Source organism: Podarcis cretensis (assembly GCF_951804945.1).
Source record: "Podarcis cretensis genome assembly, chromosome: 2".
Lineage (NCBI taxonomy): Eukaryota > Metazoa > Chordata > Lepidosauria > Squamata > Lacertidae > Podarcis > Podarcis cretensis.
In genome coordinates this window covers 43,193,947-43,213,306 of record NC_137171.1, presented here as the reverse complement: position 1 = coordinate 43,213,306, position 19,360 = coordinate 43,193,947, and the positions used below count along the sequence as shown (strand labels likewise).

The 19,360-nt window shown below is 45.0% G+C and overlaps 1 protein-coding gene across 1 annotated transcript; it reads left to right on the top strand.

Moving 5' to 3' along the window:
* The first annotated feature begins 345 nt into the window (after window positions 1-345).
* On the top strand, window positions 346-17,506 carry LOC307210376 (C-type lectin domain family 4 member G-like). The gene is made up of 9 exons (XM_079966243.1): window positions 346-497; window positions 6,107-6,229; window positions 7,718-7,780; window positions 9,387-9,440; window positions 10,106-10,168; window positions 11,189-11,278; window positions 13,471-13,622; window positions 14,739-14,845; window positions 15,404-17,506. The coding sequence occupies exons 1-9, from the start codon at window positions 407-409 to the stop codon at window positions 15,540-15,542; spliced, it is 882 nt and encodes a 293-aa protein (XP_079822369.1). The 5' UTR covers window positions 346-406; the 3' UTR covers window positions 15,543-17,506.
* Window positions 17,507-19,360: the final 1,854 nt, after the last annotated feature.

Here is a 19,360-nt window from a genome sequence, read left to right as displayed (position 1 = left end):
GACGCCTACAGTTGTCATCTGCCTGTGGTTTGTAGGTGTCTGAATCAGCATGCCAGTCCCCAACTATAGGATCACCATCCCTACGGAATACCAGTGGCTGGAGGATCTTTATAGACAGGCCTCTTTAGCTGCAGGAGTTGTTCAGGACAATATTGGGTTGGCATCACTTACAATGGATGAGCTTAACCATCATTTCTGAGGATGCCCTGTGAATCAGTGCCTTACAGTGCAGATCCTTACATGAAGATTTCCAAGAATTTCAATGCAGAAGTGACAGCCAAGAGAAGTAAAAAGAGGAAGGGTGGTTGGTTGGTTGCATGCATTTCCTTTCCTGAGAAAAGTCCACAAAATCTTTGATGGTATTAAAGTAGCCGACAGCAGAGATTGAGACAGAGACCAACAGGGGATGGCACAAGGTGGAATCTACAGGAGGTGCGAAGAACCCGAGAACGTGGAAATCAACGAGAAAATGGAAAGCTTCTCATCAAGAAAAGCAGGTGATTACCAGCTGCAGAATGGGCTCAGGAACCATCACCACTCTGATTAAAAACCTGACTTTTGGGGGAAAGGGATTGATTTGTTGGAGATAGAGAGGAAGTGACTGCCAGCCTCTATAGCAGTGGTGGCGAACCTATGGCACGCATGCCAGAGTGGGCCCAGGAACCATCACCACTCTGATTAAAAACCTGACTTTTGGGGGAAAGGGATTGATTTGTTGGAGATAGAGAGGAAGTGACTGCCAGCCTCTATAGCAGTGGTGGCGAACCTATGGCACCCATGCCAGAGTGGGCACTCAGAGCCCTCTCTGTGGGCACGTGCACCATCACCCCAGCAGGGTCGTTGCTGGGGGCTGGCAAAGTGGGCAGCCGCTCCCCCCCCCATGTCGCTGCAGGTGGGAAATGCTCCCTAGAGTGCCCGCCGCCCACAGTGGCGTCGGGGAGAGTTGCATACACACACCCCGATGCTGCTGTGAGCAGGAAACGCTCCCTAGAGTGTGTGCCACCCACAGTGGCATTGGGGGGGGAGTTGCAGCTCCCCCCCATGCCACAATTTAAAATAGATAGGCCAAGCAGGTAAGAGGCAGATAGTTATTTATGTTGTTAGCTGTTATGAAGATGATAAGCAGAAGGTGGATGCACACACGAAATAAAGCCAGCCAGGTACTACTAGTTCCCAAGCAAGTTCAGCCTCCCAAATCAGTATCAGTACTCTAGCCAACCAGCTCCAAAAATTTAGAATTATAGTTTTCTCTAGCAGGATAAATTATTCAGATTTTATCTTGGTTGTGGTCAGTGCTTTTCTGCAAGAAGACCATTGCAAGAAATCTGTTTTGAGAGGGGCAGTAGTTACACCTTTACTGAAGAAGCCTCCTCTCAGCTTGGTGATTTTGGGAATTACAGACCAGTTTCAAATCCAACAGTTTTGGCTAAAATGGTTGAGTGAGCAATGATTCCATCTCCATGACTTAGGGTTGACTTAGGGCTCACCTGCTTGACCCACCACTTTCCCCAGGGAGGAACCCACTGTTTACCTCTGGATCAGAGCAAAGTCAAGTGGGTTTTCTGTGGAATGATGTTTATCCTGATTTAGAGATGAATAACGGGTTGCAAAGGCAAAACCTCCTGGACCTGTGCTTTTCCTTCTCCAGGTGACCAATGTGGTCTGACGTGTACCTTCTTTCAGCTGATATTATCCTTTAATATAGGCGTAGCCAACATGGTAATATTTCTGGGTTAGCGGAGTCTGTAACCTGAAGTGTATGTAACCTGAAGCGTATGTAGCCCGAGGTACCACTGTATAAGCGTCCAAATAGCCACTTGCAAGCTGCCCATGCTGTGAGAGTGGGCATTCATGGCCTGAGAAATCCTCAGCTAAACAGGGGTGCAGTCTGTGGGGTGGCAGCAAGCCTGTGCCCCCAGGCATGGATTTTTGAGGGGGCACGAAGCAGGCGCCCCTGGCAGGTGTCTCCAGCTCAGTCTGGCCCGGTTCTTCTCTCCTGGCATTGGAGGAAGCAACACTCATGGAGAGGAGCACCCAAAATGCCATGTGAACTGGTTGAGCTCTCCCCTGCACAGGCGGGCAGGTGGTGCAGAATGGCCATACTTGACTCCATGGAGAGGCGGGGTCACTCCAGTGGTGTCGGCAGCGAAGGTTGGGGTGCCACTGAGGGATCCTTCCATGCTCTGCCCCCCGATGTGCCCACCCACCTCTGGTGCATGCACCCACTCCCTGGCATGCATGTAAATCCCTCTGGAGGGCATGCACCTGTCAAGGGCACCTGGAGCTCGTACTACATAGCTGCAGCTAAAACAACCAGTTCTGCCAAGTGCTTTACAAACCTTAATTCTATCTTCTCCATGTTGGCCTAGTTCTCCATTTGGTGGTAAACTTGTGCATCTTCAGACTGCAGAAGGGATTCATGTGGCTGAGTTCTCTTTGATATGAAACAAATAAAAAAATATGTAAGCCGGAGGCCAGGGAGTGAAGGTTTCTGGCCTAGCCTTCTGTCTTGCATGCTGGTTGTCTGTCTGTGTGTGTGTGTTATTTATTTATTAGTATGGAAAAGCATTAAATAATGTGAGCTGCCATTTATAGTCTGAAGTAGAATAGTTCAGACACCAACTTAGCACCCATGGGGATGGCTGGATTTATAATGGTGCCTGCAAGGGGCCAAGACTCTGAACTTTCTTTGTCTTTTAAATTAAGCCTTTAGCCTTGCTAGAAGGAAGGACTGTACACATAGCATACATTTCAGTCACAGGACCTTCGCCTAAGAATTCTGGTATCTGTAGTTTGTCAAGAGTGTTGGGAATTGTTGCTCTGTGTGGGTGAACTAATGGTTCCTAGGATTCTTTGAGGGAGGAGCCATGGACTTCAAATGGGCTTTAAATGTATGGCATATCATACCCACCAACATTTTGAAGCCAAAATCCAGGCCGCCATCTTCCCGTTTTTTATTGCGGGAGCATGGTGGCCATTTTGGTTGTCGTAATCTTCCATGATTTCACACCACAGTTCTTCCTCCCCCCCCCAAAGGTGCCTTTTTTTCAGGCACGGCACCCAAAAACATGTGTGTTAGGGCACCGCACAAGGTCATGGCCCTGAAAAAGTGCTTTTATCAGGGCAAAATCATGGGAGATCATAGCAACCAAAATGACTGCTGTGCTCTTGCGATAAAAAACAGGATGTCCTGGTTTTCCCAGGACACTTGCTGGGTATGATATGTATGCAGCCAAATCTATACAGCAAAATATATATACAGTCATACCTTGGCTCTCAAACGCCTTGGTACTCGGACATTTAGGCTCCCAAATGCTGAAAACCCGGAAGTGTTCCGGTTTCCAAACTTTTTTGGAAGCTGAACATCCAACGCGGCTTCCGCTTGAGTGCCAGAAGCTCCTGCAGCCAATTGGACGCTGTGCCTTGGTTTTCAAACATTTTTGGAAGTCGAACAGAATGTTCGAGAACCAAGGTGCAACTGTACAGCCTTCTAAGCACTTTCTGTAAGATAAGCCAGCTTAGTTTTTCCTGCCCCTCGGCATTTTTAGTCAATGAGTGAAGTCAGAACTGTGACTGATGATTGAGAGCCAGGGTGGTGTATTGGTTAGAATGTTGGCTTAGGACCTGAGAGGCCAGGGTTCAAATGTCCACTCAGCCATGATGCTCATTGGGTGACGTTGGGCCTGTCCATATCTCTTATCCTAACCTACCACACAGGGTTGTTGTGAGGATAAAATGGGGAGGGGAAAACCACATTTGCCACCTTGATTTCCTCGGAGGAAAGGTGGAATATAAATAAAACATAGAAGCATACAGTGCTTTTTTTTTGGGGGGGGGGGATGCAGGGGTACACATACCCCTAAACATTTTGTGATTTTTTGTACTTCTGCCCATTTACTGTATTCATTTTTCCCACTTTGAACTATAAAATGGTGATTTTATTGAGTGAAAATGAGAGAATCCCAAATTTATTTTTTTTGTAGAGTTGGAAGGAACCACGAGGTTCATCTAGTCCAACCCCTTGCATTGCAGGAATCTTTTGCTCAACGTGGGGCTCTAACCCACAACCCTGAGATTAGGAGTCTCATGCTCTACCAACTGAGCTATCTATGACCAGCAAAGTATGTACCAGAGGCTGGCTGAGCATCTAGAGCAGCCTTTCTCAACCTGTGGGTCCCCAGATGTTGTTGAACTACAACTCCCATCACCCCTAGCTAGCAAGGCCAGAGCTCAGGGATGATGGGAGTTGTAGTCCAACAACATCTGGGGACCCACAGGTTGAGAACCGCTGAATTCTAGAGGATGGTAGTATGAGGGAGGCACCATGGCTCAGTGGACCATTTCTAGTATCCTTTTAAAGGATCTGTTTGCAGGTGATGGGGAAAACAACCTCTGCCAGGACCCAGGAATGCTCCTGGGTGCTAGATGATGCTGGACTAGACCTCAAGGCTGTTTCCTGTTTTCCTCTGCCCACAGCAGTATCTTGTGATTGCAGCTGGGTGGCACTTCCTTGCGCAATGGCTCACAGAGGCAGAGGCCTGGCTATTGCATGAGCCAGTCGCTGGGTGCACAGCTGGCTTCCTGCTCTTCCCTTCCCTTTGCGGTTTTGCTCCTAGAGAGAGAGTTTCATGTTGTGGGGGGAAACAGCTGCTTCCTGATTTCAACAGCTTGGGGGAAAGGGCCAGAGGACAGGCAGAAGGAAGCTCTTTGACTGGAATCAACAAGATTTAGGAGGGTGCTGAGTGTGGTGCACACTGGGAATTGAAGTTTGACGAAGGTGCTGAGAATGATCTATTTGACATCTATATCCTGCCCTTGCCCCATCCTACTCACCCCACCTTCAAACTGAAGATCTCCAGACTTTTTTTCTGGGGAGAGGGACTTTGACTGTGCATGTAATGTATATTTAAAGCACATTCTTTCCAACAAAGAATTCTGGGCACTGCCATTTCTTAAGGGTTGCTGGGAATTGTAACTCTGTTTGGGGGTAAACTACAGTACCCAGAATTCTTTGAGGGAAAGAATGTGCTACAGATATGATTTGAAGGTATAGCCTGTACACAGCTTCATTACAGGTATAATGTGCACACAGCCTGACAGTCTATTCATTTAAGATATTTATATGCTGCCCAATATTGTAGGTTCTCTGAGTAGTCTACTGTATCCCAAAGAGCCTGACCCCAGCGTGAGGCAGCTTCCCTTGACCTTATATTCACAGCAGCATCTTGGTGCTTGAAGCAAGATGGCTATTTGTGGCTCAGTGAAACCAGATGCGTATAACTGGTTTAGTACTAACTTGTGCTTTTCAAAAACCAAGAACTCATCTGCCCCGCCCCCCCGCCCCCCCGGTTAGGCATGTAGAGTTAGGCCTTGTGTGCACCTGCATCTTCTGTGGCTCAGAAGTACTGTTTACAAGGAAGTTAGAAGGAGCTAGGGTAATCTGACAGTGAAATGGTACATTTCTGTTGCTCTTGTTTCATATTTGACCAGCAGCACTGTGGGCTGTAAACATATTGCTCAAAGATTAGCGGCCATTGCCAATGTTTCCCCACCTCAGAAGTTTGAAAGAGATAATCAGTGTGAAATGGAACATAGCATAGCTAAATCTGTCGGACTGAGCAGTGCCTTTTTAGAAAAGTCAGAATGCCCATCTTCCAGAAGTGAAGTACCTTACCATAGAAGTTACTCCTGGAGAGAATTTGCTGTTTGAAAAGGTGCATGAAGTGTCCCCAAGGAAAGTATTAGGACTTGTGAGGGATGGACAGGGACACCGTTGAATTTCTCACAGGACTTCCAGGAAAATATAAGGGACTTTCATTCATCATTCAGAGTGTTGGGCCACACAAAATGCAATAAACTTTGGATTCACATAAACAGCCTGTGACTGCGTGACTGTTTAGGAGCATTTGCTATCACCTTGTGTTTCCAATGCCTTTTGTCCTTGCCTGAATATTTTATCACTGCTTTCTCAGTCAGGTGGTGGTGCCATTTTGTCCCTTGCCTCAGGCAGCAAACTGCCTAGGGCCAGCCCTGCCTAGCTCCACCCTTATGAATTTTCACTTCCTACCACTGCAAATAATTCACACAATGTTTTTGCTGTCCACAGGTGGTTTCCTGCTGCAACATTGCAGGTGTGGTTCAAACGAAACATCCATATCCGTCCTTTTCATTGTGACTGCTGCCTCATTTCTGCTGTGGACCATAATCTCTGCTGTTTTGATTTCAAAAAGTATGAATTCTGCAGTCAATGGCTGCTTTGTTTATGTGAAGTCTGAAAGACATGCCGGGCCGAGGGTTGGGGGGGGAGAGGGTTGCAGGGAGAGCACAGAGAGCAGTAGTGGGATAAACTAGAGTTTGCAACAGTGGTTCCCAAACTCTCCCCCTGGTCACAGGTCACTTGAAGATTGTCGGAGTTCTTGGTGGACCACTAGATGATTGTTCCACCTTTTGTGGCCATTGTAACACACAGTACTAGATGCTGTATGATTTTTAATTGTATTTTACTATATTACAGATTGAATTCCAGAGAATTCAAATTGTAAGTGTTCTTCACAGACATGCCACAGACCACCTGAATTAAGCATATGGACCTCAGTTGGCCTGCGGGCTACAGTTAGAAAGCCCTTGCACTGGAGCACTTTTAAAATCATTGAATTTATCTCCTGATTGTCAAAATATGTTTGGGTTACTATTTAGAACCAGATTCTCCCTTGAATTTTACTTTCAAAATATTCCCAAATCATGGAAACCAAACCCCTAAATTATAGTGTTTCAGTAATGTTTGTTAAAGCGAGATGAGCGCCGCAACCCCAGAGTCGTTCGCGACTGGACTTAACTGTCAGGGGTCCCTTTACCTTTAATGTTTGTTAGAACATTGTAGAAACATTGCAATTTTAAAAAATGCTTACTTTTTAAATCCTTGACTGAAAACTGATGATCAGTTTGATGTAAGGGAAAGCTGCTTATGCACTGATATGCCCAAAACATCCTGAAGCATGCATAGGAGATATTGCTCTTCAGAGGACCAGGAAGCAGGACTTTTATAAGGCAAAGTGTTGCTTCATTGATGAACCTGATAACCTCCTAATGTAACTGAGGTGTGGTGAATGAACTCTCTCTTTTGTTTATGACAAGGACGAGGAGTTTCAAGTTGGCTGAGCCTCCCCACCGAGCCCACTGACCTCTCCCCAGCACCATGAAAAAACCACACACCAGAAACAGAGATGACTTTAAACTGGTGCTAGAAACCAGAAGTTTATTATGCTATCAAATACGCTGAATATTCGTATCATCAGGGCTGGCCCGCCTATAAGGCGGACTGAAGCAAACACCTCAGGCAGCGGAAACTTGCAGGGTGGCGCTGTGAGGGTGCCCTGCCCACACCTGCTGCCACCAGGGTAGTGTGGTGGCAGCTTCTGGTAAGATCTCGCCAGAAAACTGGCTTGTTCCTGAAGAAGACAATCAGTTGGAATGTGCTCAGTATACTCCACTCTACAATAAATGTCTGTTTACTAGCACTAGTTGGGAGCAATCTCTTTTTAAAATAAAAAGAAAAGAAAAGTCCCCAAACAGTGTGGTCTTTCCTATCTTCTCCAGGAAACAGCCACCTATCGTTGTCAAATGGTAATGCTGGCTGTGCCTAAGTGAAGATAAAGACTGCTCTTTCTATAAACTCCTTAGGTTCAATGACAGTGACCAGACCTTCGTATTGTTTCAGGTTTGGAGATGTCCACGCAACTAGAACAGCTGCGTGCCAATCAGTCCATGCTGCTAACAAACGGTAACCATTCAGTTTCGCTTTTTCAAATGGTTAATTGCTTCTGTCTCATTCCTACCCCTATATCTAGAAGTCAGTTTTTAAAGAGGGGCCTTTAATAATATGTACGTACAATTGGCTCTCTAGCCATCCTGATAAAGACGTTCAGGATGGAATGGCTGAAGGAGAGGAAATAGGTAAAAAGGAGTTCTAAAATTCAGGGTTACACAGCATTCAGTCCTATTCAGACCCATGGAGACCAGAGGATATAAGTGAGTCATAGAATCATAGAATCATAGAGTTGGAAGAGACCACAAGGGCCATAGAGTCCAACCCCCTGCCAAGCAGGAAACACCATCAGAGCACTCCTGACATATGGTTGTCAAGCCTCTGCTTAAAGACCTCCACCACACTCCTTGGCAGCAAATTCCACTGTCGAACAGCTCTTACTCTCAGGAAGTTCTTCCTAATGTTTAGGTGGAATCTTTTTTCTTGTAGTTTGGAACCATTGCTCCGTGTCCGCTTCTCTGGAGCAGCAGAAAACAACCTTTCTCCCTCCTCTATGTGACATCCCCATTAATTTCAGAGGGTCTACTTTGAGTAGAATTCACATTGGATGCAACCCACAATTATTACTTTAGTTCCTCTGTATTTGAAGCCTAAGGTTTTACTTTCTGCAGTTACGGTTTTTCAGAACATCCCCATAGCCCACTTCATTCTTTAATTAATTCAGTCTGTCAATAATGAAGTAGAACTTGACAAACTCCCAATACAAAATTGTATTGGGCAGGGGTAGGGAGAGATAGCAGTAAAAATGTTATCCACAATAAAAAGTTATAACCCTTACTGTGAGGGGAGGACTATATTAATGTTCATTTGTGTGTGTGTGTGGGGGGGGTGCTGTCTTAAAAAGGAATTTCTAAGTGGAGCAACAAAACTTTTTCTAAGCTGAGCCCTTCTGGACATCTCAGTGGGCACATTCATGCATGCAGGCTCATCACACCCAAACTGCAACATCAAGTGGCAACTCGCTTGTGTGAAACAAATACTCTAGGAAACATCAGAGGTGGAGTTTTAATGCAATTGCCCTTCACTTCAAACACAATGCCTCTGTCAATGGAGGCAGTTAGTATGTTCATCTGCAACCAGTCACTGAGCGATGCATATGCACCTGTGTGAATCAGACGGAACGGGAGCAGTTTTAGTACTTCCAGTCCTTGCAGTCCATCGAAAGCCTGCAGAGTGCTTCATACCTTATGGTCTTTGCTAGTTGACTTCATTGACAAAGAGTGCATTGGCATAAGAGCAGTGTGCCATGGTCATGCAAGGTACTAGGAACTCATAATGCACAGAGGAGGCAAGTTAGTTAGGCCTTCTGCGCTACTCTGCCCACCTTGAACTGAGGTAGTCTGGATCTCCTAAGAATGTATTACTAGAGAAGCAGATCTCTTTTACTCTCTGATCCTTTTGACAAATCGAAACTTCTCACCTCTTCAAAAAAACTGCATGTTCCTCCTATGTACCTCCTGATACTCCAGAAGAACTGTTCAACTCAGAAGCATGGCCATGTTGCTCAACACATAGAAACTGAATGAGTGCCTCCTGAGTAACTGAATTCTGTCTTTTCTAGGCTCCAAGATGGAGAAACGGCTAGAGGAGATTCATTCTAGTCACTCTTCATCTGGTATGCATTGACTTGACTGTCACCCCTGCTGGTGTTCCTATTTTCTCCCTCACCTCTCGACAATCTCTAGTTGCTACTGACTTTCCTTCCTCCAATCCTCACTAAGTACTGTTACGGATGTCAGGTGACCATCCTTCATTAGACTGATTGCTTGATAGCTAGAGATGATTGGAGAAATTTCCTGAAGGGCATGGTATAAATCCCTAACATAACTCATAAAAATATTTTTCTCAGCAGAAGCTAATGCTACCTTAATATGTGTTTCTTAAGTTTGATAGTTTTGCTGCCTGGGAAATTCACCTGTAAGGTGGGATCTGAAATCAGGATTCTGCAGGGATGTATGTTGGAGAGAGTTGCTGACCTTGTTGAGTATGGGACAGACAGAGGCATTGATGCTGTTGTTTTGGGTGACCTGAAGAAGGGACAATGGTTGTGCTGCCTGCTGCAGCAGTTGATTTTCTTCCACTAGGCTCTTTTCATATATGTGTAATATCAGTTCTGCTTACAAAGATACAGTAATTTCCCAATATTTTCTTATGTGATTGCACTCAGTTCTATGGTACTACCATAGGACGTCTTTCTCAGCGAAGTGTAGAGAACTTAACAGTACCCTTTTGCCAAATGCAGAGATTGGAAAGTAGCTGTTATCTGTGGCTTTCTTTTAGAATCTGAGCTAAGTAAGGCCCTGAAGGCACTGGAAACTAAATATGAGGAGTCACAGAAGAATGGTAAGTATTCTTTGTTTCTGCTGGGAAAAGAAGGGAATGGGCGGAACTGTCTTCAGGCAACATTTTCGATTCCATGCTGTATTCCTTGCACACAGCACTGCTTCTGTTCCACTGCAGTTCATTTTCTGCCAAAAGCTATATTACTTGTCTCGATTTCCACTAGGCAACATTATGTACTTTTAATAATTTAAGTAATCATGTAAATTATGTAAGTGACATTAAAGGTAAAGGTAAAGGGAGCCCTGACCATTAGGTCCAGTCGTGACCGACTCTGGGGTTGCGGCGCTCATCTTGCTTTATTGGCCGAGGGAGCCGGCGTACAGCTTCCGGGTCATGTGGCCAGGATGACTAAGCCACTTCTGGCGAACCAGAGCAGTGCACGGAAACGCCGTTTACCTCCCCGCCAGAGCGGTACCTATTTATCTACTTGCACTTTGACGTGCTTTCAAACTGCTAGGTTGGCAGGAGCTGGAACCAAGCAACGGGAGCTCACCCCATCGCGGGGATTCGAACCGCTGACCTTCTGATCGGCAAGTCCTAGGCTCTGTGGTTTAACCCACAGCGCCACCTGCGTCCCTATAAGTGACATTACCATTGCATTATTCCACACTATTATTTTTAGTGTAAAGTAAACACAATGCAAATGCAGGAGGCTGGGTGTAATCATTTACATATTGTCTGCAGACTGAAAGAAACAACAAGAGTGCCAGTTGTATTTGCTGGATTGGTTTCCATTCTGGACATGGGATGAATAAGGAAATATTGGCAATTTCTGCTCTTATTTCTTTTATCATCAGAATTCTCTGACATCCCTACCCTTAGGGAATCTCAAAAGCAGGAGTTCTTACAGAGTTTGAATTTCTCCTACTTAAATTTATGGTGTGTTCCCTGTGTCAAGTCAGTAACCTGAGCTCTACTTGCCATACTTCTCAATGATCATTCTTTCTGAATGACTGTTTCTGCAACTTTTCCTTTTCCAGACCAAATTCACCTCTCATTTAACTCCCCTTTCCCCCCTAGGGAATGAAAAGCTGCGTGAACTATCTAGAGACAGCAGCCGTTCCTCGGCTGAAATTGATAAGATAGAGGATGCACTACTGAAGATTAATGGTAAGACACGAGACTTCTTCTGCCCCTGAGCTAATGTAAGTCAGGGAGGCAAGCGGGGCAGACTGCTGTGGGCTGGACAGATCAACACTTCAGAAGATGCGGAGATGCCCAATCTGCAGCCTAATAAAGGCAGTGGAGGTGAAGGAGCAACAGGTGGTCCCACGGTGGGCAAGTGAGAAGAGATGTGAGAAAAACTGAAACACAGCCAGAAGGGAGTCTAAAGCAGGGTGGAGCCAGAAAGAAACACTGATAGAAGGGGAAGAATCAAGGCAAAGACGTGAACGTGACTGCAGGCAACAGGAGGATAGAGGGAGAGGCTGTGTACACACCACACATGTAAACCACTTGACATCTCCCAAAGAATTCTGGGAACTGTCATATGATAAGGGTGCTGGGAATAGTAGCTCTGTGAGGTGTAAGCTACAGTTCTCAGGATTATTTGAGGGACATTATGTGCTTTGAATGTATGATGTGTACGCAGCCAGAGGTAAGAAAGCGGACATAGAGACTGAGAAAGAAAGCAAGAAGAGCAAGGAGGGCACTGAGACAGAGAAAAGCAGCGCAACAGAAGGGAATGTGCAAGATGGCCACAAAGGAAAAACTAGTGGCTTAGGGAGATAATAGATCCCTGGAAGCTGGTGGAAGAACTTCCAATGTCTTATTCCTTCAGATACAGTGCTCACTCCTATGCTGTGGAAAACCAGGGACAGAAAGATCATATTGGCCTTGGGACCCATATGATGTGATGATACCGTACTTTTCGCTCTATAACACGCTCCCGACCATAACACGCACGTAGTTTTTAGAGGAGGAAAACAAGAAAAAAAATATTCTAAACGAAACAGTGGATGTATGATTTTTGTGGTTCATGCTGTGGCCACAGACGTGATCTGACGGTGAGTTTGGGGTAGCCCAATGCAAAAATCCTGAGGATCCATGTGGATCCATGTTTGTAACCACGTTTTTGCACCACTGCGGCCCCAGGCAACGTGATTTTTTTGGTGCAAACTGTAGCCATGGACATGCTATGTGATCTGATGGTGAATTTGGGGTGACCCAGTGCAAAAATCCTGAGGATCCATGTGGATCTGTGCTTTGTAACAACCTTTTAAGTGGGGAGGGAAGGAAAAGCACTCAAGGGACAAGGAGCACGCGTGGGGTGGGTGGAGAAGGATGCTGCTAATAATGCAGAAGAGGGGTTTAAGGGGAGAAGGCTCCTCTCCTCTCCCGCTTTGCTCCTTTAAAGCAAGCAGGCTCTGCTTCTCTCCCTCCTCCCCCCCCCCTCCGGCTTAGCGAGCTGAAAATCTTTCCTGCTATTTAGCGAGCTGAGTGGGGAGGAGAGAGGGACAGAGAGCCTGCTTGCTTTAAAGGAGCCAACCGGACAGGAGCTGCTTACACTCGTGTAAGCAGCTCCTCTCCTCTCCTGCTTTGCTCCTTTAAAGAAGCAGGCTCTCTGTCCCTCTCTCCTCCCCACTCAGTGGCTCTTCTCCCGCTTTGCTGTTTCAAAGCGAGCCACGGAGGAGGGAAGGAAAGGGAACCATGGATCCTCTGCTCACGACTGCAGCAGATCCCCGCCCCCCCGCCATCCATAGGCATTCGCTCCCATTCGCTCTGTAACGCGCACAGACATTTCCCCTTACTTTCTAGGAGGAAAAAAATGTGTGTTATGGAGCGAAAAGTACGGTAATTAGTGAGGGACAAAGTGACCCTGTTGTGATTCAGAATTGGGCATGATCCATCCTCTGATTGGTCGTAACACAAATTAATGTGGTGGATACAAATTAACATGTCAGATTCTTTCAAGGTGATTGGTTGTTCCATAGTTTTGTATCCAAACTTAAATGGATAGGTTCCTTTGGCAAAGCATTATAGAGTTATTATAGTAAAAGTATTCTGAGCATATGCAGACAAATTAATTTTTCTTTTCTTTGAGTAATTAAAGGAAGCATCATCTGAGCATGTTTTAACCACATAAGCTGCAAAGGTGCAGAAAAGAGAAAAGGACTGATAATAAATCTCAATTTTAATTACAAACAGTTCTACAATTTTGATGGATCAGAGTTAGGAAGGATGTAGTATGGACTGTGTGATTACAATTTTTGGCAGCACTGCTAATAATGAACATAAACATCTGTAGAAGGGTGTTCTGTTTGTGATCTGGTTGTTTTAATGTCTCTGCTATTACATTATAGCTTCAACCTGCCAAGTTTGTCCAAAGGGCTGGTTGTTCAACAAAGGATCATGCTACAGTTTTCAAGTAAAGCCTGGACCATGGTCTCATGCCAGGAAGGCGTGTGAGGATGAACGTGCCCTTTTGGTTATTATCAATGATGACAAAGAGCAGGTAATTCAAGGTTTTTGTGAAATTGTGACAGCCCCATCCTAGCCACCCTCTGGGTCCCTTGGCATCTGAGGAGGAGGAGACCAGGCCACAACAGTGTGTACTCTTTTGCTTGCACCCATCCTTCCCATGTTTGAGGTACTTGAGTATCTGTTTGCAAGGCTGCCCCTTACCAAACAGCCTCCAAAAGTTCCCTGGGGTCTCTCTGAAGCCTCTTTATCTAGACGGAGGTTTATGCATTTAGGTGTCAGGGTGTTTACATTAAGCTGAGACCACAATGTTTAAGAAGTGTATCTGCTGGCCAGTGTTTGAGAAAGAGGGTGGGTTTTTCTTATACCATAGCAATCTCCAAATGCTGTGCTTTTATTTTCCCCATATACGAAAATGGCAACTCGGGGATGCTGAGGGAGGCTAAACCTACCCACCTACTTCTGGTGAGCCCTATGCTTAGGGTGAGTGATAGATTTTGCCAATCTCAGCTATATCCCAGATGTCATTGAATAAATGTAAGTAAAGAGTAGGATGGAACACTCAGAACTGGCTTTTACATACACACAAGTAGGACTCACAACAAAATGTGGCGGTATATCCTTGCCTCTTCACAGGGGTGCTGCTCTTCAGACAGCCATCCAGCCATGCCTTCCGCTGGGATACTGTAAGCTTTTAAAGGCTCAGGCAGGCCAACTCACTATCCCGCTCACCAACTTTGAATTTTTCTTTCCCAGCTGGCACCCAACTTGCTGTGATTCTGGTGCTTGAACGTCACTGGGCTTGTTGTTGTTGTTGTTGTTTTGTGGGAGGATTTGCCCTCTTTTGGTGTTTCTTAAAACATTTATGTTGCAGTGATTCATTAAGATTTCAAGGAGAGGTAGTTCCCAGCACTGTTAATTACACAATATCTTTAAGCTTTTTAAATGAGGCATTGAACATGGGCCTTTGTACCTGTAAAGCTTGTGTTTGATACAGAGGCGTGTAGTCAGTCATGTTTCTGGCAGTGTGAGCTTGATGTTGCATCTCAGCCTTACATTTTGAGAGAACACTGTGTTACTAGTTGTGGTAGGATGTATATTCCATACTGTACATTTCAACTCCGAGAATTAAATGTGGTTTGTGTTTCAGAGTTTTCTCGGATTACACCTAAAACAAAAATACTACTGGATTGGTCTCCAAGACATTGAAACAGAAAACAAATTTACCTGGGTAGATAGAAGTACTGCAACTTATACGTAAGTCTAGCATCAACTTTATTCCATTTTTAAACCCAACCTGGGTGGAATCTACACACATATAAAAACCATTCTGAAAATGCTTTTTAATTTTTTTTCCATAAGGCTCACCATCTCCATTTAGTGTCACATTGTATATTGCACTTAAAATACACTTAAAACATTTTATTTGCAGCTGTATAGCTGAGTTCTAGCTACTTTTGTGCCTATGGGTGAAGGAGTTTGCTGACAGGCTGCTTTTGGAAGGTGGACACATTGACATCCCATTGAAAGAACTATTCCCTGTGTGGGTCTCCCAGCTGGGAGTCAGGGTCAGAAATTCAGCTAGCGAGGCTACACTGGTTTTCATTAAAAACTCATCAAAGACTAACTGGGACCAGTAAGAGGCTAGCATATAGTCTCCAAACATAAGATGACACATTTCTTCTCTTCTTTGATCCAAGGGGGCTTGGTCATTCACTGCTGGGCATCAGGGAGGGTTCGCTAAGGTCTAAGAATCTATCTCACTAGAACTGATTAACTCTGCCATTTGTTTATTTGTTATATTTCCATATGCAGCAAGTGGGGTCCAGGGGAGCCGAACAATTATGGCCACGGGGAGGACTGTGTTGAGATGACACCTAGAGGCTGGTGGAATGATATTCCATGTGGCAACAACATAGATGGCTGGATCTGTGAAAAGCCATGGAGCTGCTAGCTGTGTGGCCAGCAGGAAGAGAACTCGACATGAGCCAATCATCATGACTCCCTCGCTCTGCTCTTCATTCTCACAGACCTTCCAACAGTCACTTCTGGCTAGTGGGTGGGCGTAGCAATCGCCAGTACCAGTTCATTTAAAACTGAGGTGATGAAATCCAGCCAGTATTACATCAGTGAGTCAGCAGAAAGCTAGGACTCGCCATACGATTTTTAGCTCTTGTCCATAACCCACTAGAACTCACTGTCTTCCCTGGGAATAAAAGCTGGGGAAATAGCTGGGGATAAAAGCCAGAGTTCTTGTCTTCCATCCTAGCCCCTCTTCCTTCTATAATAACATGCTAGATTAACCTAGTTCTCATATTCACAAATTCAAAACCTAATGAAACATTCATCAAAAAGCCCAATAATTTAGCAAGTTCTCCCCGCCCCCAGCATATGAAAAGGAGAGGATGATATCTGAGACAGGGCCTTCTTGGGAGTGGCATTTCCAGGCATGAGCCAGGGGGTGGGGGATGGGGGACAGCTGCCCCCTCTAGATCAAATAAAACAATAGAAATACTTAACTAACTGACCAATCACATTGGTTCTTCCCTACACTAACAAAAGTCCTGACCCCCTAACAAAAATCCTGGCTACGCCCATGCCTCCAGAGAGGTCTATTTGATCCCTACATTTTTATTATTTCATTGCTAGCAGATCTTTTTCTCTATTTTCCTAGGTTTTAAAATCTGAATTCCCTCATGAAGCTCTTATGATGCTCTTCTAAGATTTCAGATCCTTTTGCTTTTTTTTTAAACCCTATCTTCTGGGTTGTTGCCACACTAGCCCTTAATTTTAATTTTTACAATAAAATACAAGGTGTGGACATGAAAATTTATTTAAGGTATTACAAGGCATCTGCGTCTTTAAACACTTTTAATTTGCACACTAGTCCCTTTTTGTTGCCTTCTGTTGATGCCAACTACTAGGTTAATGAAGAATAGCTTGTTAACTGCCCCTTGAGTAATCTCTCTCTTCATGTCAGTTTCTGTTCCTGCAAGAGGAAAGATCCCTTTAATTATTGGATCTTTCTCTTGTTTTGTTCTTCGTTTGTTTGCTTTTCTCTTTAAAATAGTGAAATGGTACTACAATAAACTACTCTCATGTTTTTCTGACTTTAACCCATGGCTGCCACCAAGAAAAGAAAGCCAGTGTTTTAAAATTTAGGCTACCTTCTCTAGGCAATGTCCTCCATGGCTGCTGTTGCCATGAAGAGAAGGAAGCCTACATGTTAAAAACAAAAAACAAAACAAAAAATGAAACAGAACAAAACAAAAAACAAGCTGCAGTTTTCCTTCTCAGCGAGGCATAAAAGGAGGTGAGGTTGTCAGATTGGTGGGGGTGACAAGCAGTGCAAGAAGGGCCATAGCTCCTCATCCATCCATCTATCCATCCATCCATCCATCCATCCATCCATCTCTGTGTGTGCAAAACTTAGTATTTAAAGCTCCTCATTCCATGGGAACAGAAACTGACATTACAGTAAACAGGAGAGCCTATAGGAGCAAATAGAAGGCTAATTGTAATTCTCCCACCAGGATTGCTAGAAAATAATAAAATGCAATGGATTTGTAATAAATAATCCTCCAGTTGATGTTGCCACTAGCCTTTGCAAAATGGGTTTTAACTTATGTATAATAGTAGATGAGGATCTTTGTAATTCTCTATTCTTTCATTTGCTGTGGATTGTGGGAAAGCAAGGTTCAGGAGCACTCAAGTGCGCAAGTGTTCTTCAGCAGTTATGAAATCTCCTTTGATGCTTCACCAAACTCAAATCTGAGGCTTTCTTAGAGGAAACTAAGTTCCTTCTTTTTCAGCTGGCATTTGGTTTCTGTGGTTGGACCACGAAGAGGTCTAACGTTGCTCTACTGTTTGTACAAATGGTCCTGTATAAAATAAAATAAAAAGTGACTAATGTGTTTACATGCTTTGAATCTCTAAGACAGAGGTTGCTATAAATTCAAATAAAAAATCAAAATAAAGAACTGTCATGGATAATGTTGCACAGGTGGGACAGGCAGCGGCCATTTTATGCATTTGATTGGCGAATGGCAGGTCATTTTAGACCTGGAAAATGGGGGAATGGGGGGGGGAGAGAATGGGGTAGACCAGGGCAGGCCTATGTGCGGGGCCCAGGGACACAACCCTCGTGCAAATCGGGAGGGTGTGTGCGCCTGTGTATCCTCAATTCAAATGCACATTTGAGGCCCTTCTTGGGCTTTAATTTCAATGATGTTCAATGGGTGTCCAATGAGTGTTTTGCTGAACCGAAACTGCAGCATGGAGGGTCAAGGTGACAGCTGTTGGCAGATGGACATAGGAAATGACAAAGCACTGCTCAGCAAGGGGCAGTTCTGTTTGGATATAGTTTGGGCAATCGGCTATGACTGTTATCCTAAATCGTGGTTTTTAAAATCTACAAGAGCCCCCATTTGTGCTGTTCCACAATACGCCCACATCTTATGATTGCCTCATTTCTGCTTCACCTGGCTTTACTCTCCTCTGAGAGGCAAACTGGAACTCCTGACCACTTTTCCTTTTGTGTGTGTTTGTGTGTAGGGTGAAGAAAGTTTGTTATCTGTCTGGCCCTCTACTGATTGCCCATTCATTGGAAAACTGTAGGTGCACTGTAGGTAACTCACAGTAGATTTGGGATCATGTGGAATTGGGACTAGGAGTGTTGGAGAATTCTAACAAAAATGAAAACAGGAACAGAAATTGCTGATGTTCACTTATGGATCCCATTCTGGGATGGAAGTCAATCCAGGGAATACAATTGGTATTTGCTGTTGTTGTTTTCAGTCTACAAATGATATGGAGTATGCTTTTTCCTCCGTTTCCATTGTGTTTCCTCTGCATTGAAATGAATGAGGTGGAATAATGTAATTTCACCACAGTGGACGGTGAAATGAATAACATAGTTTTGGGTGGAAGGTGAACTGCAGTGAAACGGAACCAGTGATGCATGTGATGAATTCAGGGCAGGATGGAAAACAGTGCCTGCTTACATCCCTAACAGGGGCTGGAGCAAAGAGTTAACAACCCCTCTCCCATCTCCACATATTTCCCTACATCTCATTTAGTTTGGTCACCATGTACATCCAGATATACTGGATGTTTGGGTGGTGAGTTCCCGCCTCCCCCCAATGGAAATAAAGACACGTGACAACATTGAATTAGGATAATGGGCTAAAATTGGCCACAACTTTATTGGTTACAGGTAAGAGCGGTATTGGCTTAGGCATTGGTCCTATCAGACTATCCAGCTTCAGCCTGTTTGCATGAAGACCGGGAAGGGTTAACACCAGCAGGGAGAGCGCTGCTGATGAACATCAACTAGGTACTCCCCCGGGGTCACGGCTCGGGGGCACGCTTTAGGCCCTGACCTCCATAGCCTTCGGAGGAGGTAATGCCTCCCAGAATCCTTTACCGGACTACCCTTCAGTAAATGAGGGAGGTGATGGCGCTCCCTCCCCCCATCTGCATAACAATACCGCTACCAATGCCTAACCGCCAAAACCAAAGGAGTTGTGACGATTTGCTACTAGGTAGGCGAAAAACCAAATGGCTGGTGCCAATTTGCCAAGTGGAAAAAATTCCTACCAGGCCCCTTAACAGCGACCAACCGTTAAAAGAGGGAGATCCCGGGGCCGCGCTTGCCTTAAGTGAGGCAAACCACACACCCCAAGCCAGACGATTGGCTGGCTCGGGGGATGACACGGCCCGAGGATTCCCCTGATCGCGCTGGGGCTGGAAACAGCCTCCGAGTGCAAGATT